Source organism: Drosophila virilis, chromosome X (assembly GCF_030788295.1).
Source record: "Drosophila virilis strain 15010-1051.87 chromosome X, Dvir_AGI_RSII-ME, whole genome shotgun sequence".
NCBI lineage: Eukaryota > Metazoa > Arthropoda > Insecta > Diptera > Drosophilidae > Drosophila > Drosophila virilis.
The window spans coordinates 25,077,891-25,101,080 of record NC_091543.1 but is presented as its reverse complement, the minus strand read 5'-3'; the positions used below and the strand labels follow the sequence as shown (position 1 = coordinate 25,101,080).

At 42.8% G+C, this 23,190-nt stretch overlaps 6 protein-coding genes across 6 annotated transcripts; 3 read left to right on the top strand and 3 right to left on the bottom strand.

Annotated features, from left to right (window-relative positions):
- Positions 1-8,133: 8,133 nt before the first annotated feature.
- r-cup (ryder cup) lies at positions 8,134-15,657 on the bottom strand. The gene is made up of 3 exons (XM_002055196.4): positions 14,524-15,657; positions 8,878-9,176; positions 8,134-8,816 (listed from the first exon to the last, which is right to left on the bottom strand). The coding sequence occupies exons 1-3, from the start codon at positions 15,538-15,540 to the stop codon at positions 8,351-8,353; spliced, it is 1,782 nt and encodes a 593-aa protein (XP_002055232.3). The 5' UTR covers positions 15,541-15,657; the 3' UTR covers positions 8,134-8,350.
- Positions 15,658-16,307: 650 nt separating this feature from the next.
- Positions 16,308-17,746, bottom strand: LOC6632020 (glyoxalase domain-containing protein 4). The gene is made up of 4 exons (XM_002055199.4): positions 17,589-17,746; positions 17,263-17,312; positions 17,093-17,199; positions 16,308-17,040 (listed from the first exon to the last, which is right to left on the bottom strand). The coding sequence occupies exons 1-4, from the start codon at positions 17,682-17,684 to the stop codon at positions 16,427-16,429; spliced, it is 867 nt and encodes a 288-aa protein (XP_002055235.1). The 5' UTR covers positions 17,685-17,746; the 3' UTR covers positions 16,308-16,426.
- A 772-nt stretch (positions 17,747-18,518) lies between these two features.
- On the top strand, positions 18,519-19,023 carry NdufA3 (NADH:ubiquinone oxidoreductase subunit A3). Its single transcript, XM_002055200.4, has 2 exons — positions 18,519-18,641; positions 18,702-19,023. The coding sequence occupies exon 2, from the start codon at positions 18,711-18,713 to the stop codon at positions 18,942-18,944; it is 234 nt and encodes a 77-aa protein (XP_002055236.2). The 5' UTR covers positions 18,519-18,641; positions 18,702-18,710; the 3' UTR covers positions 18,945-19,023.
- On the bottom strand, positions 19,024-19,922 carry Dlip1 (Dorsal interacting protein 1). The gene is made up of 2 exons (XM_002055201.4): positions 19,308-19,922; positions 19,024-19,244 (listed from the first exon to the last, which is right to left on the bottom strand). Exons 1-2 carry the CDS (start codon positions 19,759-19,761, stop codon positions 19,045-19,047), a joined length of 654 nt encoding a protein of 217 aa, XP_002055237.1. The 5' UTR covers positions 19,762-19,922; the 3' UTR covers positions 19,024-19,044.
- Positions 19,923-20,021: 99 nt separating this feature from the next.
- amrt (TM2 domain-containing protein 2 amaretto) lies at positions 20,022-20,812 on the top strand. Its single transcript, XM_002055202.3, has one exon. It carries the CDS (start codon positions 20,076-20,078, stop codon positions 20,736-20,738), a length of 663 nt encoding a protein of 220 aa, XP_002055238.1. The 5' UTR covers positions 20,022-20,075; the 3' UTR covers positions 20,739-20,812.
- A 347-nt stretch (positions 20,813-21,159) lies between these two features.
- CtsB (Cathepsin B) lies at positions 21,160-22,966 on the top strand. Its single transcript, XM_002055203.4, has 4 exons — positions 21,160-21,550; positions 21,641-21,901; positions 22,094-22,261; positions 22,336-22,966. Exons 1-4 carry the CDS (start codon positions 21,434-21,436, stop codon positions 22,804-22,806), a joined length of 1,017 nt encoding a protein of 338 aa, XP_002055239.1. The 5' UTR covers positions 21,160-21,433; the 3' UTR covers positions 22,807-22,966.
- The last annotated feature ends 224 nt before the right edge of the window (positions 22,967-23,190 follow it).

Here is a 23,190-nt window from a genome sequence, read left to right as displayed (position 1 = left end):
GGGAGGTGGCGGGCCCAGCGGCAGTGACAGAGTTCGTCGCCCATATGCAAAAAGCGGCACAACGAAATGTTAATTCCGTAATACTTTAAATGCGGCAGGCATCGAATGACATTTGCACTTTTGCTGCCACACGGTGCGCACAGTGGGGCCACTGAAGCGAATTCCAACTATAATATATGTGTGTATGCGTGGGTTTGTGTGTGTGTGTGTGTGTGTGTGTTTTACGTGCCAGGCAAGTGAAAGCGTTGCTCTGGTGTGTGTGTGTGTGTATTTGGTGGTAATATATATTTGTTGGCTGAAATATATAGAACAGTAGGTGCAAAAACAAGCACATGAATTGCACATGAATGCAAAGAGAATGAGAGAAAGAGAACGAGAGAGAGAGAGAGAGAGAGAGAGAGAGCGAACGAGACATAAAAAGAGATAGGGATAGCAATAGAACAAGCTGACCGCAGCACAGCACATCGCACAACACAGCACAGCACAATACAAAAGCAGCAAAAGCACTAACAAAGCAAACAGAGAGTAAAAGAGAGAGAGAGCGAGAGAGAGAGAGAGAGAGAGAGAAAGAGAGCGACAGCACGCAGTAATATTTATAACAAAAGAAGTGAAGCCCAGGCCATTGGGGCCCTGGGTCAGTTCGCACCTTCATTTGTGCGCTCGTTTGGCCTTTAACAAATGTGCGGCACTGCTTTTCATTACAATGACAGCGAATGCTACAATAGAATATGACATGCAGGCGATAAAATTATGCTTGGAGCTGAAAGCGCCTCCAAGTCGCACAGACACACACACACGCACACATGTGCACACAGGACCTGAAGCCCAGAAGCAGCAGCAAAAGCTGACTTTAGCTACGACTACGTCATAGACACAGTTGGTATCCAGCTAAGAGGTGAGCAATTGGTGTTAGTTTTGGTCACACACACACACACACACCAACACAGCTACATCTTGGCGCAAACACTGAGTGCCACAAATGCCGTTGCGGCAGTTGTGCTAATTTGTTTGTTTGCCGTTATCATTCCTTGTGTGCCCTGGACCTGAAGCTGAAGCTGGGTCACCATTGTCACAATGGCACAAAAGCAGTACAAAAAAAAAAAATAAAGACAGAAACAGAATGTTTGAGTGAGAGAGGGGGAGAGGTGGAGAGTGGGAGAAAGGAAGAGAGAGTGCAAGCTGAATGCACGATGGCACATAGGAGAGGTCAACTGGGAATTATGGTCGACGCTTAAGTTGTTTCAAGCCTTAACCCATACGCTGAACCAATTGATTCGAATTGGCAGCCAGCCTGTACTATAACGAACCGGTTAGCGCGCCTTGAACCGGTTTAGTGGGTTACACAACATATTCAAATATTAAATTTATGATAAGCCAAATATTCCAGATCCAAGTTCAAATCAAGGAAAAAACTGCTCGTTGACTGCAGCATTTCGACTTGTTTCAATTCGCAGCAGACCCTAGCTTAAATAAATAAAATGGCAAAATTGATTAATTTATAAATACTTGAGTGCTGTTGCAACTGTTGCGGAGAAATTTCGCAAATGTCTTTCAAGCTGGCTGATTTAAACTGACAGCGAACATGCACAACTTTTTAGCGCATCCGAAACTATAAATTTAATTAGCTTGCAGTGTAAAATTTAGAATGAAAACTCGCGAGATTTGAAAAATTTATACCAAACCCGCCAATCACGATAATTTATTTATACCCTCAACCCATAGAGAATGATAAGAGGTATAATAGTTTTATGCCAACGCTATCAGATGGAAGCATCTCCAATGCCATCAAGTATATATATACATTCCTGGTTCTGACTAAATTCGGCTCTATCTCTCTTGCAAGTGCAATCAAATTAATCGAATTTGGCAGCTCACATATTGAAATTAAGCTCGATATCAAGAGCTGGCTCTTACAATTCATATTGCTATATCATATACATATACATATATATTTAGGTATATATATGTCTATATATATAGCTGTCATGGGTGACGCTGCCTTTTACCATTTGCCAACACCAACCGCCACGTACTCAAGCAGAATTAAAGGCACTGCCAAGCAAAGGTATGTGGACATAAAAAAATCATTGCCTACTTATGAGCGCGCGGCTGGGCATCAAGCGAGACAGCGTCTGTGCCTTGTCTTCATCTTTCATCTGGCATTCCGGCAACAGTGCGTCAGTTACGCCAGCTCCAGCTCCAGCTCCAGCTATTTCAGCTTATTTATCGTGTATTTTGTGTTGTAGCGCATATTAATCATAAAGCGGACACGCGTCGCTTTACGCACGTTTGGCGGTTGGCGGATACGGACACGACAGCACCAAGAAGACAAACCAGTCCAGAGAGCAGGGACGAGGACAACGCGCACGGCCAGGCCTGGGTAGAGTATAACGACAAGGAAGGGAACGCAGACCAAAACCAGAATCAGGACCAGGACCAGGACCAGGACAGCGACAACGACAACGACAGCGAGACATCTAGACTGTGTGTAACCCAACTCCCTGCCATTGCGTCCGACTTCTCGCATGAGAACTGAGCGTATTAGATTTAAGCGCGTTATAAATGAGCAGCGCATATTTTGGTTTTGCTACTCCAACTCATAAATCAAAATTTTCGTTTTTGGCATTTTTAAAGGCAACGAAAGAACTTACTTACTTACATTCTTGCCCCAGGCCCAACACGCGACCGCACTGTGGCCAAAAATAAAAAAAAAAAACAACCCAATTGCCAAGTGCGCAAATAAGAGATACCCTGTACCCAGTGCTTAGTTGCCTTGATGAACATTAACAGATTCCCGTTCCTTGGGTAGTTAGTTTGGAAATAATAATAATAACAATAACATATAAAAATAAACAAAATTAATTTTATTACCATAATTTCTGGTCCAATCTTGTGCCAAAAGGTTGATGTATCAGAAAAGTGAAATATTCCAAATACTCGTATGCTAAAAATATACTTGCACATTGTGTTAAGTATCCCAAACTCTTATAATTTTCGATATATGATATGCTATTCAAATATTTTAGATATTTAATCATAGATCAGCTAGATCAACTCAGTTCGTCGTTTAATGGATCACATATACTACTTACCTTCGTCCTGTTGCATATCTTCGCTCAAAGGCGTATTAGCTGTTTCTAATTCGCTATGGGTACAGGGTATAAAAAGCCCTTTGGCCGCCCAGAATGCCATTGCCCCAGCCCATTCGCAAGCCCCCAAACGCTGCCGAACGTCTGTTGGCTGCTGCCCATGACGGATGATTGGATTTTATGTTGATTACAAAAATGTGCAAGTCGAATTCGGTTTTGAATTTTTGTTGCTGCCACTTTCATGCCCGGCTCACAGAGCTGAACAAGAGCATATTGGTTTTGTGCAATGTCCGTCTTGGCTTCCGTTCCTTTGTCCGACTGGCCGTTTGTCGCGCATTTGTTTCGAGGCGATTCAATTGTGAAGCTCTTGTCTCTAGTTGACTGATTTAATTGGTTATTGTGCACTGGGAACAGAGCATTGCGCAGTCGGTGACACACGACTGGAATATATTTTTTATTTATTTTTATTTTTTTTTTCTGCGGCTCTTATTACCAAGCATTTACCCATGGTCAGCAAACATCGTCATCATCGCCATCATCATCGTATCATGGATATTTGGTTGTTATTGGCCATATTTTAATGTGCTGGCCAACCGAGATTTGTCGTGGTACACGTTTGATTTATTTATGTGTTTATTTGGCTTGTTGTTCTTCGTCTCGTTTTAGATACCCTTGCAAAGGGTATGCCATCTATCTATCTATCTATACTATCTTGTCATTTGTATGACTTTGCTGCAGATATTGGCAATACAACTCCTCATTGATTATCGTTAGAGATATTTTTTTTACTATAACATAAGCTCTCAGTCTGTCCGTTGCAAGCTTTTTTATTTTATATTGAAGAACTAGGAAATTAAGTTTGAACCTAATCGGACTTAACTTCCACTTTCGCCCAGACAACTTTTGGGATGGATTTTGTGAAAAGTGTGAAACACGTCTCAATTGAATTTGCACAAAGTTCGTTTTAAATGGACTTAAAGCCGATCTGGTGGTAAATTAAAAAGTTTCACTTAAGTGTTTTCCATTAATTTTCTAAAGTTGCGGCTGTGATTTTCCCAAAAGTTTGTTTGTTCGAATGTGTAAAGTCATTTAGAATGCAATTTATTTTATTTTAAATATTGACTACTGAACGCAGAAGATTTCGATTTGGAGTCCAGTTAGAGAGTCGTTTGGAGTTATTCTTCTTTAAATAATACCCATAGAAGCTGGGTGTCAGATGAAGCTGAGAGGTGGCCCGGTCAAGACAAATATAATTATTACGTATACTTAATATTCAAGAGTTTTTCAATTTGTAGAAATACGCTTGGCTTTAATGTGGGCAATTTGTGAGCAAGGGTATTCCAACGTCGATACTCCCGATTTTTGCACATGTTTGTTTTTGTTATTTTCAGCTATGCGTCTGCGATTACTCATGACGTTTTATGACTGCCCCAATCTTGGCCTATGTCTAAATCTCTCTCTCTCTCTCTCCCTCTCTCTCTCTCTGTCTGTTTCTCTTACTCTGTCTCTGTCCGTTCGCTCTCAAATTGTTATTCGATTTGCATGCTAAGTACTAGAGTTTTATTTGCATTCTACATAATAATTTAATTTTATTTGTTTTGCTGCATCCACATCGCTCAAGCCAGCTGCTATTATTATTTGTTTTGGCTAATGGCACCTCAGTGGGGTCCATTGATTGTATTGAGGGCGTTGGCACACCAACTGGGGTCTAATGCATTGCATGTGCCTATTGGGGACACTAAATGCCAGCCACGCCTATTTGCCGCCCACCAGCCATCATACCTACCGGGTCCATATGCATGGGCTTTACTTTACTTTTGGACATTTTTCGCATTTATTCTGATGGTTTACTTGCAATATATTCGTATACCCTATATAGGAGTTACCAAATGGATGTTTTCGGAGACACAACTGTAAATGACAAACACCTTGTCACTCGCTCGAAGCCTTAACTCGTGGCGAATTGCAAGGATTCAAGCAACAAGAAACAGCTTAGAATAGCATTTGTTTATTTAATTTTAAATGTGTTTAGTCTATAAATTCTTACATCTTTAGCACTTCTCAATTTATTATTACAATATAAGTGAATCTATTTAATGGGTATTCCATTGTCAGGCAAAGGGGCTGTTGTTTGAGTTCGTTATTTTGTTAATGCTTTTTGTGGCCCGCTTTCATTTAACTGCGCTGTGCGAGCCACGAGAGGGTCAACAATTGCTGCAATCTTTAGAGAGTCTTCCCAGGAATCAGGCAGCTAGTCGTAAATTAGCTGTTGACCCCCCCCCCCTCCCCATGCCGCCCACCAAAAAACACACATATACACTGGAAATCGTGCCAAAAAAACAAAAACAAATAAGAAGAAAGCAAAAGGCAAAAAGCAAATGCCTGCTAATCGATGCAGGACCAAAGCCAAATATAACAGTTGGGTAGCTCTCTTTCAGAAATTAACTGAAGCTATTCTGTCTAAAACAAAAGTTAACAGCTTGTCCTGGCTGAATAACTGACTCATTAACGATCAACGCCAAGCTGATTTTCCAGCTCTGCTTTAACTTTTGCCTCTAACTTTTTTCACTTATCACACGATGTGATGTTCGCTTTTATGTTATTACGAGAAAGCTTTAATATTCAAATAGCTCAAATTCAAAGACAGACTCAACGTATAAATTGAAAAGCTTAAAGCTCATCTGAACGACTAAATGCTCTGATGAAAACTCTGCCTAAAAGCCAACTGCAACGTGAACAACTTAAGGCACAGCTTAAGAGCTCAAGGCTCGAATTAAAGTTCTAATTGAAGCTCAAGTTAAAGCTATGTGCGAAGTAAACATGTACTCAATGATGAACTAAACGCTTAAAGCTCTAAATAAAGCTCACCGGAAGCTATGTCCCAACTGATACTTTAACTACTTAAAGTTCAGCTAAGAGCTTAAAGCTGATATTAAAGCTCTACTCAAAATTCAAAGCAATGCACAAAGCACAAATTGAACAACTGAAAACTCAGTGCTATATAAAATATGTATATAGTGACAACCAGCTTTAGAGCCTACCTTGGGTAGGCAAATTATTTATTTACTTTGTATGTACATGTTTACATATATATACATTTATTAGTATGTTTATGTATATGTATTGTATATGTGCTATCATTTGGAAGTTCCTTTGGCTCGATGGGCCTGGCTGTTGCCTAGGGGTGTGACGCGCTGCACACAAATGGAAACTTAACGTTCAATGCAATTTGGTTCTTGGTTGCCGTGGCCAATTATTTGTGCTGTTATCGTGGCCGTCACCGTCACCGACGCCGTCAGCGTCAGCGTCACAGTTAGCATTACCAACGTTGAGTTGAATCGACTTGCGAGTCGATGCGACCTTCTTGTGTTGACCCCAATTTTGGCCAATAAGGCGGGCGCTTTTTGCACATAACTGGCAGGTGGCATGGCTTGTTGTTGTTTGCCAGCCATTTTGGCAACAGATTGAAGTGCAAAGCACGAAGCCACATTCACTGGGCTAGGACTGGACTGGACTGAAGCCTAGCATCGGCTCTGAAATAGCCCTTAGCAACTTCTAACTGCCACTGGGCTGGGTGACTGACAATTTCGCTCAGTGTGCTGTGCCTTTTTTTTTTTTTTTTTGACCGTCTCTTTTCATTTTTAATGGCAGCCTGGCATAATGAGCTGCAAGTACACATACACTAACACACCACACGGACAGCATGAGTACAAGTGCTCGTATTGAGAGTAAAACACGGCTAGCAAATGTATATGTGTGTATTTGGCCCATTAGGACTTGCCAGCACAGCGCTCTCTTTCGCTCACGTTCTATAGCCTTTGCTCTATCTCCTTCTACCGCACTCATTCTCCCTCTCGCTCTGTCTGCTGTTTTGCGTGTGTTTGTGTGTATGTGCCTGTCTCTCGGCCAGCATTGACACAATAAAACTTTTTCAGCACATTTTTCATTCGTGCCGCTTGTGTGTTGCAAGTGTAGCACATTCTGCATTTATTGACGCATTTTGCTCTTTTGCATATTTGCGGCCGCGTTGCATGCGACAAATGAAGCGTTCGTTCGTTCGTCAGTCGATTGTCGTTTTGCCCATTTTTTTGGGTCGTTTCTGCCAGCGCAAACATGCGACAATTCATCGATGAAAAACAAGTCCCCGTTTCACTGCCACAAGGCGTGGTACAGGCAAACAATTGGGGCAAGGGGCTGTGTTATGTTACTCAAAAATTGAATGGAGTCAAGTGCATTGCATTTGGCATATTAATAAATATATCATAAAAACCTATATGGCAAAAGATTCCAAAAAATGAACTAAATTGTTTTTTTTTTTATTTTGTAATTGAAAATACAAACAAGTTACGTGCTCAATGCAACAGCAAATTGACACTATAAACAATGAGGAAATGATATTACAAATGAACGGATTTCCTACATGTATTCATCAATTCGTATTTTGTGCTGGGTTATTAAATTACATTTATATGCCCCATTGAAATAAAATAAGCATAAATGGGTTATTGTAAAGTCTCGAAAATAAATGATATAGGTAGAAATTTCAATCTAAATGAAAAGAAAAATTAGTTTGTTATCGTCTATTTGTTAAACAATTCGGTATCGGTATGTTAGTATCGAACTTCGCAAAGGCAGTTGTACTGTAATGCCACGCTCGAAAAAATCAAAGTCGAAAAAACTGAACCTTTGAAGAGCCTTTGCGTATTGGCAATTGGTATTTCCACTTTCGAATTACCCGAACCGTCTCTCTTTCGATTTAATTTATCATTTGCTTTCTGAAATGAGGATTGCTCTTCTATGCGATTTTTATTCTGAAATGAGAATTGCCCTTCTGTGCGATTTTCATGTCCCTAGGAAATACATTGATCGATGATCGTTTGTTATAACACATATTTATTTTGACAATCATTGATTAAAAAACCAAGAATATATTTCGCATATAGTTAAATGTTGAACATGATATTTATAAGTCCATTACGTAATTAAAACTAGTCATTGAAAAATCTGTTTTTTTTTACAAATATAAGAGTTTTTTGCATTTATTAATTTCTTCTTTTTTTTTTTGATTTAATAACTACGTAGTATGATTTTCAGTTAGTTTTGCATAAAAATTTAGTGTTTTTTGTTATTTTATAAATTTAAATATAAAAAAACAATTTTTTCGCTGACAAGGACATGCACGGAATTTGACCTGGAGAAGCGAGTGATGTACAAAGAACTGCGGGAAAGTCCAGCAACATAATTGTAGAGCATTCGCTTCACTAGGCCAATATTTTGTGCGAATCAGCATCAGCTGATATCTGGTTCGGCAGCATACAACTGGATCGATTTGATATCCTACAGCGCAGCCGTTTGGTAGACACCAATATGGAGACTTTGCGCAGCGTCATGTAGTCTCTGTTAAGCATGCGGCACAGTTCAATGAATGTACATAGACTGGGTGACTTAAGTTCCTTGGCCAGCTTATAAGCATTATTGAGCACTTCCGCCTGGCGCTCGTATTTGCAAAGTATGGCATGCGCCTTGGCCTGCAGCATGGTGGCCAGAAACTGCCAGATTTTACTATTGGCTCTAACGGCCTCATCAATGGAACTTTTGGCAAACAATAAACAATGCACCAGATGATTCTGAGACAATAGACAGTCGGCTATCTCGTACAGCAGATAGCTGCGCTCTATGGGCAGCTTAGCGAAATACAAGCGCTTGTCCAGCGCAGCTTTGGCTCGCCTAAAAGTACACAAACATTGGCATTAACTCAATTTAAATAGAGAGGGATATGAAAACCTACTTGTACTCCTGGGCCTGTTCAAATGCAGCGCCGCTGTCTTCATAGACGTAGGTGGAACGGTCGCCAAACACCACGACCTGCGGCTCAGTTGGCTTCAATGGATTAACACCAAGCAGGCGGCACATAGAATCATTATCGTAGGGCGACACCTTATAATCCGGTATACTATACATTTCACATAAGCTCAATGCCAAATGATTGTAGACCTCGTTCATGAACTCAATTTTCCAAGGCATTATCCTTCTAGTCTTCAGCACAACAAACTCGCCCATTACTTTCGATACAAATTTGCGCAGGCGCTGTGGAAAAAATAAATAATATTATATATGTGTTTGGATACAAATTTAAACAACAGATCATTGCGGAACAAGAGCCAGTAGTATAAATAAGGCTGCCCATTTCGTCTGGCCGTCAGTTAAAGCTGCGCTGCCGTCCGATGCAGACGGTGTAATTGTGTGTGTGTGTGCGGGTGTGCTTGTATAAAAATATAAAGCGCAGATCATTTTGTAAGAAGAAGAGCCGGCAGTATAAATAAGGCTGCCCATTGCGGCTGGCCGTCAGTTGAAGCTGCGCTGTCGTCCGATGCAGATGGTGTAATTGTGTGTGTGTGTGCGTGGGTGTGTTTGTATAAAAATATGAAGCGCAGATCATTTCGAAAGAAGAAGAGCCGGCAGTATAAATAAGGCTGCCCATTGGAGCTTGCTTTTAGTTGAAGCTGCACTGTCGTCCGATGCAGATGGTATAATTGTGTGTGTATGTGCGTGGGTGTGTTTGTATAAAAATATGAAGCGCAGATCATTTCGAAAGAAGAAGAGCCGGCAGTATAAATAAGGCCGCCCGTTGCGGCTGGCCGTCAGTTAAAGCTGCGCTGTCGTCCGATGCAGATGGAATAATTGTGTGTGTGTGTGCGCGGGTGTGTTTGTATAAAAATATGAAGCGCAGATCATTTTGTAAGAAGAAGAGCCGGCAGTATAAATAAGGCTGCCCATTGCGGCTGGCCGTCAGTTAAAGCTGCGCTGCCGTCCAATGCCGACGGTGTAATTGTGTGTGTGTGTGCGGGTGTGCTTGTATAACAATATGAAGCGCAGATCATTTTGTAAGAAGAAGAGCCGGCAGTATAAATAAGGCTGCCCATTGGAGCTTGCTTTTAGTTGAAGCTGCGCTGTCGTCCGATGCAGATGTTGTAATTGTGTGTGTGTGCGGGTGTTTCTATAAAAATATGAAGCGCAGATCATTTCGAAAGAAGAAGAGCCGGCAGTATAAATAAGGCCGCCCGTTGCGGCTGGCCGTCAGTTGAAGCTGCGCTGTTGTCCGATGCAGATGGTGTAATTGTGTGTGTGTGTGTGTGCGGACGTGCTTTTATAAAAATATGAAGCGCAGATCATTTTGTAAGAAGAGCCGGCAGTATAAATAAGGCTGCCCGTTGCGGCTGGCCGTCAGTTGAAGCTGCACTGTCGTCCGATGCAGGTGGCATAATTGTGTGTGTGTGTGCAAGTGTGCTTTTATAAAAATATGAAGCGCAGATCATTTTGTAAGAAGAAGAGCCGGCAGTATAAATAAGGCTGCCCATTGCGGCTGGCCATCAGTTAAAGCTGCGCTGCCGTCCGATGCAGACGGTGTAATTGTGTGTGTGTGTGCGGATGTGCTTTTATAAAAATATGAAGCGCAGATCATTTTGTAAGAAGAAGAGCCGGCAGTATAAATAAGGCTGCCCATTGCGGCTGGCCGTCAGTTGAAGCTGCGCTGCCGTCCGATGCAGACGGTGTAATTGTGTGTGTGTGTGTGGGTGTGTTTGTATAAAAATATGAAGCGCAGATCATTTCGAAAGAAGAAGAGCCGGCAGTATAAATAAGGCTGCCCGTTGCGGCTGGCCGTCAGTTAAAGCTGCGCTGCCGTCCGATGCAGACGGTGTAATTGTGTGTGTGTGTGCGGGTGTGCTTGTATAAAAATATAAAGCGCAGATCATTTTGTAAGAAGAAGAGCCGGCAGTATAAATAAGGCTGCCCATTGCGGCTGGCCGTCAGTTAAAGCTGCGCTGCCGTCCGATGCAGACGGTGTAATTGTGTGTGTGTGTGCGGGTGTGCTTGTATAAAAATATAAAGCGCAGATCATTTTGTAAGAAGAAGAGCCGGCAGTATAAATAAGGCTGCCCATTGCGGCTGGCCGTCAGTTGAAGCTGCGCTGTCGTCCGATGCAGATGGTGTAATTGTGTGTGTGTGTGCGTGGGTGTGTTTGTATAAAAATATGAAGCGCAGATCATTTCGAAAGAAGAAGAGCCGGCAGTATAAATAAGGCTGCCCATTGGAGCTTGCTTTTAGTTGAAGCTGCACTGTCGTCCGATGCAGATGGTATAATTGTGTGTGTATGTGCGTGGGTGTGTTTGTATAAAAATATGAAGCGCAGATCATTTCGAAAGAAGAAGAGCCGGCAGTATAAATAAGGCCGCCCGTTGCGGCTGGCCGTCAGTTAAAGCTGCGCTGTCGTCCGATGCAGATGGAATAATTGTGTGTGTGTGTGCGCGGGTGTGTTTGTATAAAAATATGAAGCGCAGATCATTTTGTAAGAAGAAGAGCCGGCAGTATAAATAAGGCTGCCCATTGCGGCTGGCCGTCAGTTAAAGCTGCGCTGCCGTCCAATGCCGACGGTGTAATTGTGTGTGTGTGTGCGGGTGTGCTTGTATAACAATATGAAGCGCAGATCATTTTGTAAGAAGAAGAGCCGGCAGTATAAATAAGGCTGCCCATTGGAGCTTGCTTTTAGTTGAAGCTGCGCTGTCGTCCGATGCAGATGTTGTAATTGTGTGTGTGTGCGGGTGTTTCTATAAAAATATGAAGCGCAGATCATTTAGAAAGAAGAAGAGCCGGCAGTATAAATAAGGCCGCCCGTTGCGGCTGGCCGTCAGTTGAAGCTGCGCTGTTGTCCGATGCAGATGGTGTAATTGTGTGTGTGTGTGTGTGCGGACGTGCTTTTATAAAAATATGAAGCGCAGATCATTTTGTAAGAAGAGCCGGCAGTATAAATAAGGCTGCCCGTTGCGGCTGGCCGTCAGTTGAAGCTGCACTGTCGTCCGATGCAGGTGGCATAATTGTGTGTGTGTGTGCAAGTGTGCTTTTATAAAAATATGAAGCGCAGATCATTTTGTAAGAAGAAGAGCCGGCAGTATAAATAAGGCTGCCCATTGCGGCTGGCCGTCAGTTAAAGCTGCGCTGCCGTCCAATGCCGACGGTGTAATTGTGTGTGTGTGTGCGGGTGTGCTTGTATAACAATATGAAGCGCAGATCATTTTGTAAGAAGAAGAGCCGGCAGTATAAATAAGGCTGCCCATTGGAGCTTGCTTTTAGTTAAAGCTGCGCTGCCGTCCGATGCAGACGGTGTAATTGTGTGTGTGTGTGCGGGTGTGTTTGTATAAAAATATAAAGCGCAGATCATTTTGTAAGAAGAAGAGCCGGCAGTATAAATAAGGCTGCCCATTGCGGCTGGCCGTCAGTTGAAGCTGCGCTGTCGTCCGATGCAGATGGTGTAATTGTGTGTGTGTGTGCGTGGGTGTGTTTGTATAAAAATATGAAGCGCAGATCATTTCGAAAGAAGAAGAGCCGGCAGTATAAATAAGGCTGCCCATTGGAGCTTGCTTTTAGTTGAAGCTGCACTGTCGTCCGATGCAGATGGTATAATTGTGTGTGTATGTGCGTGGGTGTGTTTGTATAAAAATATGAAGCGCAGATCATTTCGAAAGAAGAAGAGCCGGCAGTATAAATAAGGCCGCCCGTTGCGGCTGGCCGTCAGTTAAAGCTGCGCTGTCGTCCGATGCAGATGGAATAATTGTGTGTGTGTGTGCGCGGGTGTGTTTGTATAAAAATATGAAGCGCAGATCATTTTGTAAGAAGAAGAGCCGGCAGTATAAATAAGGCTGCCCATTGCGGCTGGCCGTCAGTTAAAGCTGCGCTGCCGTCCAATGCCGACGGTGTAATTGTGTGTGTGTGTGCGGGTGTGCTTGTATAAAAATATGAAGCGCAGATCATTTTGTAAGAAGAAGAGCCGGCAGTATAAATAAGGCTGCCCATTGGAGCTTGCTTTTAGTTGAAGCTGCGCTGTCGTCCGATGCAGATGTTGTAATTGTGTGTGTGTGCGGGTGTTTCTATAAAAATATGAAGCGCAGATCATTTCGAAAGAAGAAGAGCCGGCAGTATAAATAAGGCCGCCCGTTGCGGCTGGCCGTCAGTTGAAGCTGCGCTGTTGTCCGATGCAGATGGTGTAATTGTGTGTGTGTGTGTGTGCGGACGTGCTTTTATAAAAATATGAAGCGCAGATCATTTTGTAAGAAGAGCCGGCAGTATAAATAAGGCTGCCCGTTGCGGCTGGCCGTCAGTTGAAGCTGCACTGTCGTCCGATGCAGGTGGCATAATTGTGTGTGTGTGTGCAAGTGTGCTTTTATAAAAATATGAAGCGCAGATCATTTTGTAAGAAGAAGAGCCGGCAGTATAAATAAGGCTGCCCATTGCGGCTGGCCATCAGTTAAAGCTGCGCTGCCGTCCGATGCAGACGGTGTAATTGTGTGTGTGTGTGCGGATGTGCTTTTATAAAAATATGAAGCGCAGATCATTTTGTAAGAAGAAGAGCCGGCAGTATAAATAAGGCTGCCCATTGCGGCTGGCCGTCAGTTGAAGCTGCGCTGCCGTCCGATGCAGACGGTGTAATTGTGTGTGTGTGTGTGGGTGTGTTTGTATAAAAATATGAAGCGCAGATCATTTCGAAAGAAGAAGAGCCGGCAGTATAAATAAGGCTGCCCGTTGCGGCTGGCCGTCAGTTAAAGCTGCGATGTCGTCCGATGTAGATGGTGTAATTGTGTGTGTGTGCGGGTGTTTGTATAAAAATATGAAGCGCAGATCATTTCGAAAGAAGAAGAGCCGGCAGTATAAATAAGGCTGCCCGTTGCGGCTGGCCGTCAGTTAAAGCTGCGATGTCGTCCGATGTAGATGGTATAATTGTGTGTGTGTGTGCGCGCGCGAATGTATTGTATAAAAATATGAAGCGCAGATCATTTCGAAAGAAGAAGAGCCGGCAGTATAAATAAGGCTGCCCATTGCGGCTGGCCGTCAGTTGAAGCTGCGCTGTCGTCCGATGCAGATGGTGTAATTGTGTGTGTGTGCGGGTGTTTGTATAAAAATATGAAGCGCAGATCATTTCGAAAGAAGAAGAGCCGGCAGTATAAATAAGGCTGCCCATTGGAGATTGCTTTTAGTTGAAGCTGCGCTGTCATCCGATGCAAATGGTGTGATATGTGCTTATATAGAAATATGGGCAAATCATGAATTTGGGCTATAAGCGGAAACGCCTGCGCATAAATAAGGCTGCCCATCGAAGCTGGATATCACTTGAAGCTGCGCGGTTGAGTATGGTAAGTCGGAAAAAACGTTTTCAAGCATATAATCATTTATATATAAAAGTTACTATTATTGATAATAATATTATATATTTTTATAATTTTAATTTGCTTAGCAAAATATTTTTTAAAAGCTACTGGTATATCATTCTATTTTTGACGCGGCCATAAGTAAAACTAATATGATGGCAAATTTTGTTTGGTACTCTGTCCATTTTTTTTATTTTTTGTCGGTCTGTATTTTTTTTGTGGAGTCCACTACTCACCGTAATGTCCTTCTGCTCACGTAAAGCTCGAATAGTTCGTAGAATCGATAGCATGTTTCTCCGTGTTTGATACTGTATGCGGTTCTTATTGTCTTGATGCATTTGTTCCAACATATCTGGATTGGCCATCCGTTGATAGTTCTGATTATACATGGGGCTACGGGCATGCAACATTTTTGTGAACTTTTTGATGCACTCATAGGAATTATTTAAATATTTTTCGCGCTCGTGTGCAGAATTGTAATATTTGTCCAGCAGCACTATGGGATTATGACGCAGAGTTTTCAGAAAGGCAATATCGATCCAGGAATCATTCAAATAACTTTGATAATAGATTTTTGTCTTGCGCTTGCGCCGGGCTGCCTCCAATGGGGATATCCTTATCTCTTTCTTTTCGATCAAACTGTTAACGTCGCATTCATTTAAATCCTTGAGCGTCTTCCAGCGCGTAGATGCTTCCGCTGGCTTTTCTGGCTTGAGTATTTCCTCATATATGGTGCGCATACTCGCCAAGTTCCTCAGAAAAAACGGTCTCAAGCTATCGCCCAAATTATCTTCAAAGTTACTGTTGACAACTAACAGACGGTAATTGAATGGCAATTTCTTGGTGCCCGAATATAAACGCGAATCGTTATGCAGCGACATTTTGTTCTCTTCGAATTTATTTAGATCATATAACGCATCGGCTATTTGAAGATTAACAATCGCACTCCACGGTGCTATTTTGGCTGCTTTTCTGCTATCGTCCAATGCTTTCTCCGCCTGGGCTATCTGCCGATTGAAATTACTTCGCATGCAAAGGGTCACAAAGTGGCCGTCGTCATGCTCATCAATGCACTTCTTAAAATAATGAATAGCGGCCATATTGTTGCGGTTCCGGGCGAAGGTCTGGGCCCAACTACGCCAAATGCGGCGATGCTGTTGAGCCGACCAGCCCATCGCCTCCCATGGTTGCAGACGTGGCACCAAGCTGGCTACAGGCGCCATCACGACCGGATCAGATATTGAGATCTTCATTGGATTATCTAAAAATAAAACACTCAAAGGGCTCAAAGCAAAAATTGAAAAACCTAAAAAATAAATAACAAAAAAATGTAATAAACAGCTTTCAACGAAACTAAAATCGAGTTTAATATAATTTAAAAGACCACAGAAATATCTAAAAAAAAAAAATAAATAAATAAAAAGTCAATGACAAATATTTCCAGAATGCTACGGCAAGCGTAGGAAACTAGGTACATAATATTTGGGGAGCACGATTGTACCAAACATTTTTGCTTTCCATCCAATCGGTTCCAATTCAATTTTCAAAAGTCTTTATGAAAACTCAATTGTCTCAATTATCGAGTTATTGCTGGAAGGAATATACGTTTCGCAAAATATGTTTCTGTGCGAAACTATGGCAACGCCAAAATTTGACGAGCTGGCAGCTTGCATCAACGATTACAAAGTTTCAAATTCAAATTTAAGACATTTGTCGCCATTGAGAAAATTGAACTGCTGCACTTTGAAAAGCCAGCAGATTTTGGTTTGTCGTTTCAAAAAAGAAAATAACGAAAAATAAACAGCAAGGCTGCCACACTCTTACGGATTACTTTTTATAGCCCTGGTATTGCGCACAGCAGGGAACGCCCCTCTTTCGAGTTCAGTTACTGTTGCGTTACTAGTTGCGATTTCAGTGTAAGTGGCTAATAACTGTTAAAACACAGCAAAGTTTGACTACCTGATAATGCCCATGCGCTTTCGTATTACCATTATTATGGTTAAGCAAAATCATTATCTAATACACTTTCTAAAAATTTGTATATATTGAAACTTTGTAAAAAATTACAACAAAAAAATATGTTTTCTAATTTGAATGCAAGATTTTCAACAAGTTCTCATAATAATAAACGGCTCGCGTCTACTTATTCTCCTGGAATGGATCCTTGCGTATGTACTTGTCCAATTGGTCACCAGCATTTGGCTCCAGCTCTGAAAGCTCTGTGAAGCCCTCCTCGTCAACAAAGCATATCTCATGACCATCAGGATCGGCCAAAATTAGAACCGTAACCGTTGCCTTGCCGGGCGTATCCAGTGTAATCAGTGGCTTCAGTATGGTGCCGCCCGCTTTTGTTACGGCATCGAATAATGGTTTCTGCACAGAGCCGGGTACCGCAAATGCAATGCGCCCATAGGCCTTGGCTCGGTTCAGGGGCTTATTTAGAAGCGTGAGGCGCAGAGAGGTCTGCTTGGCATTATAAGCAAGCAAAATCGAATTATCCGTCTCATTGACCAGGTTCATGTTGAGCAGCTCGTGCCAGTATTTGCGCGTTGCGGCCAAGTTGGTAACATTCAGCTCAACCTGTTGCACTGGATCCGAGCTGGCAGTGGGCGATGACTCAACAATATAAAAATTATAGCCATCTGGCGAGGTCAGCACATTGCTATCGCCCTGCTTGGCAACCGGATAGGAATTTTGAGCGGCACGCTTTAATATATCCTTGGAATAAATCGTAATGCCACCAAAGTCGTTGCCTGCAAGATTTTGTATGAGAAGTTTGAAATTTGTTTAGCTAGAAACAGTTACCCATCTCGTAGCTCTTGACGCCATAGTTGTAGGTCAGCTCGATGACAAAATGCGTATTCTCCGGGCCATAGCCAACCATGGTCTTGCTCCAGCGATTGTCATAAGGCCTGCGCACATGGAAAGTGGGTACAAATATAGATTTCCGTACACAATTTCTGAATACAACTTACCCATTGCATTCCGCATCGCAGCCTTCCTTGAACTCCTCATGCCGCAATACCTATTCCAGTATTGAATGGGATAAACAAAAAAAAAAACAATCAGCATTTAAACGCCAGCCGGTGCTTATCTTATTTTAGTTTAATACGCTTCTGGCTGGCATTGTATTGACTTACACAGTGCCATGTCATGTTTCTCAGATAATTAGATATTCTGGGTAATTGCCCCCATATACATATGTACAGTAAATACAGACACACACATATGACGTTGCGCTTATAACCGGGCTTGCAAGTTAGCCCCAAGACGTAACTCGCCAGTCTGTCCTTCATATTACCTGCATTCCCAGTATGTTGCGAAAGAAGAACGCATTCCTGGCACGGTCACCAATCTTGAAAACGTAGTGTAGAGCTCTTCCCGGTATAGTCGTCATATTGCTTTGCCGCTGCAAGAAATTTTGGATGTTTTGAAAAGCTTATAAACAGAATTAGAGGTGTGCGATATTTACGCACCTGTTACTCAAAAATGTCTTGCTAATAACTATGTTAAGTGAGGAGTGGGACTGTTAACCGTGCACGGAATAACAGTCTGGCAACGCCAAAGATCAATCGAATTATACGATCATTCTTACCGTTAAAAAAAATGATTTGCTTATTAATACTGTTAATAACAGCGAAACAAGGTCTGTTCTAGTTAAGGATACTTGTGAAAGATAAAAAACTCATTTAATACTAACGATTAAACATAATTTAACATTTGTTTTTAGTTTATCGCCATTTAAAAGTAGGGTCGATTAATATTGACTCATGAGTACACCAAGAACTGAATGCTTATGTTTGAACATGGTTCATAATGCTTCGGACTCTTAGCGTTTATTGACCAGCGGCGGCATTACGGGCTCGCAGTTCACGATTACTTTGCAAAATGTCGTGACAAATGCGTTTAAATGTATCCGTTATAGGTGCCTTCAAAATGCAAGTGGAGCAAATCTTTGAGTCATTTTCAATACGGCCCCAGTTTATCCAGGCAAGTAAGCTGTCCGCCAGGGTGGGTTCCCCTGCAGGCTGTCGCAATCGCTCGTCGCACAGATCCACAAGTACGTTAGTGGTGCTAAGGCAAATAAAGCAAATATTACCTAAATCCATGTACATTTCCATATTTCAACTGATTAGAGTCTAAACAGTTTGCCAGATTAACAGGTTTGATGTCGAATTCGTGCAGCGCTGCCAACTTAACGAGAACTGCTGTGCTACTTTGATTTGATTTTGCTTTCAGTCTGGCAGCCTGTTTTCAACTATCGATAGCACGATAAATACAGCAGCTGTCATATCACATCGCTAAGCAACTGGGCCTGTTCTTGTTGTGTAACTGAAACGCGTATTTTTAATAAGTATAACGAAATTACCAACAATTATTCGAACAACTATACAGCCCCTTTTTGTACTTGCAGACGCCCACAATGTCAGCAAGCGCCGCCCGAGGCTCAACGTCCCTGCTCAAGCGCGCCTGGAACGAGATACCCGACATTGTTGGCGGCTCGGTATTGGCTCTAACGGGCATCGTCATGGCTGGCATTGGCCTGGCCAACTACTATGCCAAGGATGGCGACAATCGTCTCTACAAAACGGGCTATGTGGTCTTCCGTGACGATGATCCTCGTGCCAAGAAGGTGCGCAAGGACGAGGACGACTAAGAAAACTGTGCGATCTGATTGTTTTCAACCATCTTTTTTTTTTGCGCCGCAATATAAATAGCTAAGTAAAACAAAACAATCAAGTGTATAGAAGTGAGCTCTATTGTCCTGGCGTATAGTATAAGAACTGAGAGTTGCGGTGACTGACTTTATGATGTTTCTGGTAGGCCGCAAGCGTGTGATAGCACTCATCACACAAGGCGCACTGGTAATTGATTGTCTGCGCAATTGTCTCATTGTTCTTTGTGGCAAGATCGTGGTCCATATCAGTTGTATTGATCAGTGTCCCGATTTCCGTACCTGAAAATAGCGCGCACATATTCAATTGCAGTTTCGTATTATGTGTACGTGAAGCAAACATACCTTCATGTGGCTCATGCTTGAACACAATATTTTCCGCCTTAATGCCAGCCGTGTCTGCTGCAATGGATTGAACGTTTGCATCGACAGTCTTTACGGTACACTTAATTGGCATCCGGTCGTCCAGTGCCGTCGTTGGCATTGGCTGTGATAGCCGGGAGCGATTGCGGCGCTGTTCAAACTTTAGCGCCACGTTGAACTCATTGTTTGCCGTTATCCATTTGTTGTTGAATTCGTATATCATAATCAGTTTTTTGATACAAACACGGCATATCTGCTTGGGATAGTCATCATTCTTGCTCAGTGCTGGCAGCGTTGCGGACGTGGGCATACATCTGGATAATAGTTCCGATATTGGAACGCTCTTTTCCAGCACCGTAACGCTGTCCACGAATATGTTCATTGCGTCCAGGCAGTCGTTGCCGCAAGTGCGGCATATATTTTCAAATATGTCCATGACAAATCCGATGGCGTTTATATTTTATGAAAACAATTTGTACTACAGGTTTCTATTGGTAGTTCTCCATTTTCAACATGCTTCTTCTTTCTTTTTTTTTTTGTTTATTTCGCGCTCTTGGGGAAAATCGCGGTCGGGTAAAGACACCGGCTTATAAAATCCAAGCAATCAAATTTTAGAGACGCCATTTGTACGATGAGCAGTGTTGAAGGAATATCGATACTATCGAATCTCGCGTTGCTTATTTGCATACTGGTACACTTCTGACGCTCATCTCTAGTGTGGGTGCATTGTACAAGTTTGTAAAAACAACAATGCAACAAAAAGGAATTTTCTTAAGCGTTGTCATCTTGTTTCTAACCATAAATTCCGTCACTCATGCCATACAGGCACGCAGTGACAAGGAGCAACCGCAAACGGTTGTATCCGGAACGGCTGTGCAGTCGGTTGTACCCGTGCAGGCACAGTCGCCAGTTGGCTCCAGCTCCAGTTCACAAGGAGCTTCGGCGTCCAGCTCAACGTTCAATCCTTTGGGACCGAATGTAATGTGCTCGTTCTTGCCGCGCGACTTTTTGGAGTGCAAGGAGCCCATCGATCATCGAAATAACGAAACGGCTAAAAAGGAAAAGGGCTATGGCTGTCTTCATTTCGGTGGCTCCTTCTACGAGGATGTCGAGCACACAAAAGTCCAGTGCACGGTCTACACGGACATCGATTGTTACGGGGCACGCACATTCTTCCGGGACGGTGTGCCGTGTGTACGTTACACGGATCATTATTTTGTGACCACGTTGATCTACAGCATGTTGCTCGGCTTTTTGGGCATGGATCGCTTTTGCCTGGGACAAACCGGCACCGCTGTGGGTAAACTTTTGACAATGGGCGGCGTCGGTGTCTGGTGGATCATAGATGTGATTTTGCTCATAACGAACAACTTGTTGCCCGAGGACGGTAGCAATTGGAATCCGTATGTTTAAACTAAAGAATACGCCCTTGTGATAATACTAGTAGTGCAAGATACATATGTAAATAAAGTTAAATATTAAGACAATTTGGGTAACGGTTGATTGCAACTGTTGGAATTTGGTGAGAGAACACAATTGATCTTGTTCTTCCTCAATATATTTCGATTTTACTCGATTATAGTACCTAAAGACTGTTGCTGTAGGTGCACAGCGTTTCGGAAAATTACAGTTGCCAGCGTAAATAGTTGGTGCAAACGCGTTGTATAGATTTCGATCTCGTTTTTTTTATGGGGCTCAAATTTAAAGATTCTTTCGAGACTTGTCTAGCAATTTGTGGGCCTTGCTCATTGCAGTTATAATGATAGTATCGAATAGTATCAAGTAGCACAAAATATATCGATAGTGCATTCGCATCGCTTTGCCCATCACTACAATGGCCGCTTATCAGCCACTTGAAAGTGTACGACGCATATAAATCGTGATGAACTAACTAAATGCTAAAACAGTTTGAAATTGCGGCTGGGGATCGCCAGTCAAGTAAATAACAATTGTAAAGCCAACGAGCAGCTAATTACAAGCAAAAACATCTATACGCAACGACATATGTACATACATACGATTACAATACAAACGATTAGTTGACTGTTTCTCTGACAATTTTTCAATTGCGTTGTCAGCGCCATTTTGACAATTAGGCAGCTGGAAATATGAAACTTTTTCTACTGCTGGCCTTTGTGGCCATAGCTGCCGCAACAGAGGATGATCCGCACATGCTTAGCGAAGAATTTATGGAGCTGGTGCGAGGCAAGGCCAAGACATGGACGGTAAGTGTCAATATTATTATTTATTAAGCCAACTAAACCTTCTGCTGACGTGACATAATAATATAATATAATTGACATTTTAAATAACAGGTTGGCCGCAATTTTGATGCATCCGTATCGGAACACCATATACGCGGCCTGATGGGCGTACATCCCGATGCGCACAAGTTTACATTGCCCGAAAAGAGCCAAGTGCTGGGCAATCTCATGGAGGCAGATGGCGGCGATCTGCCCGAAGAGTTTGATGCGCGCACTGCCTGGCCCGACTGTCCAACGATTGGCGAGATCCGTGATCAGGGCTCCTGCGGCTCGTGCTGGGCCTTTGGTGCTGTTGAGGCCATGTCCGATCGTGTAAGTAGCGAGGACCACACACAAACAAAGCAGATGACGCAGCTGGCCGATGCTTATCGCAAGTTTGCTTATCGATTCAACAGAATTGCGTTGCAATTTGTGTATCTGTGTGTGCGTGTGTGTGTGCGTGTGCTCGCTCTTTGTTTAGGCTGAAAATTTGCTTACTTGTTTTTCGCTTTTTGTTTTTTGTAGGTTTGCATACACTCGAATGCCACGGTTAACTTCCATTTCTCGGCCGATGACTTGGTATCCTGTTGCCACACCTGCGGCTTTGGCTGCAACGGCGGTTTTCCCGGCGCTGCGTGGAGCTACTGGACCCACAAGGGTATTGTTAGCGGCGGCTCTTATGGCTCTAAAGAGGTAAGCCACAGTAGACTACAGCGCCAGATGCACAGTCAGCGACATTTGTTAATCGGTTTTTTGTATCTTTGCAGGGATGCAGGCCCTATGAAGTTGAGCCCTGCGAGCATCACGTAAACGGCACACGGCCACCGTGTCACAGTGGCAGCACACCCCGTTGCATGCACAAGTGCGAATCTGGTTACTCGGTCGATTATGCCAAGGACAAGCATTTTGGTGCAAAGGCATACTCGGTCAATCGTAATCCGCTTGATATTCAGCGCGAAATCATGACCAATGGACCAGTGGAGGGTGCCTTTACAGTATACGAGGATTTGATTTTGTACAAGACCGGCGTCTATCAGCATGTCCATGGCCGGCAATTGGGCGGTCATGCCATACGCATACTCGGCTGGGGCGTTTGGGGCGACAACAAGGTGCCATACTGGCTAATTGGCAACTCGTGGAACACCGACTGGGGTGATAACGGTTTCTTCCGCATATTGCGCGGCGAAGATCATTGCGGCATCGAAAGCGCCATTTCCGCGGGTCTGCCCAAATTGTGAGCGCTCCAAATGTTAACCAATTGCCTACTATTTTGCCTATTCGTTTTAAATGATAATACACGTTTTCAATACAGTTATATCGTATGTGTAAACAAGTAGCAACGACTTAGTAAATAAATAATAATAAATTAAACAATTAAGTTGGCATTAAGTTACCTTAGATGAACGTCTCAAATTGCGCACAAATTGTTCTTTTACGTTTACTTTATGCTCATCCAAATGTAATTTTAGATCTGAGTTATATTTTAGCTACATTAGCAGTTTTGAATATGTGTAAACAATGAGAGGGTCTCGGCATCAGTGCCGCCCCTGCTCCAGTATATATTTGCAGCTGGATGCATAGTCATCCATGAAGATCTGCCCATCATTCCCCACACACATTTC

Coding starts and splice junctions, on each gene's coding strand:
- LOC6632020 (XM_002055199.4), bottom strand. CDS start 17,684: ATGACGACTATACCGGGAAGAGCTCTACACTACGTTTTCAAGATTGGT. Junction 17,313..17,588: donor GCAACATACTGGGAATGCAG/GTAATATGAAGG, acceptor ATACTGGAATAG/GTATTGCGGCATGAGGAGTT. Junction 17,041..17,092: donor CGTCAAGAGCTACGAGATGG/GTAACTGTTTCT, acceptor AAAATCTTGCAG/GCAACGACTTTGGTGGCATT.
- r-cup (XM_002055196.4), bottom strand. CDS start 15,540: ATGAAGATCTCAATATCTGATCCGGTCGTGATGGCGCCTGTAGCCAGC. Junction 9,177..14,523: donor GTGAGCAGAAGGACATTACG/GTGAGTAGTGGA, acceptor TTTTTTCCACAG/CGCCTGCGCAAATTTGTATC. Junction 8,817..8,877: donor GAACAGGCCCAGGAGTACAA/GTAGGTTTTCAT, acceptor GTGTACTTTTAG/GCGAGCCAAAGCTGCGCTGG.
- CtsB (XM_002055203.4), top strand. CDS start 21,434: ATGAAACTTTTTCTACTGCTGGCCTTTGTGGCCATAGCTGCCGCAACA. Junction 21,551..21,640: donor GCAAGGCCAAGACATGGACG/GTAAGTGTCAAT, acceptor TTTAAATAACAG/GTTGGCCGCAATTTTGATGC. Junction 22,262..22,335: donor GCTCTTATGGCTCTAAAGAG/GTAAGCCACAGT, acceptor GTATCTTTGCAG/GGATGCAGGCCCTATGAAGT.
- NdufA3 (XM_002055200.4), top strand. CDS start 18,711: ATGTCAGCAAGCGCCGCCCGAGGCTCAACGTCCCTGCTCAAGCGCGCC.
- amrt (XM_002055202.3), top strand. CDS start 20,076: ATGCAACAAAAAGGAATTTTCTTAAGCGTTGTCATCTTGTTTCTAACC.
- Dlip1 (XM_002055201.4), bottom strand. CDS start 19,761: ATGGACATATTTGAAAATATATGCCGCACTTGCGGCAACGACTGCCTG. Junction 19,245..19,307: donor CAAGCATGAGCCACATGAAG/GTATGTTTGCTT, acceptor CGCTATTTTCAG/GTACGGAAATCGGGACACTG.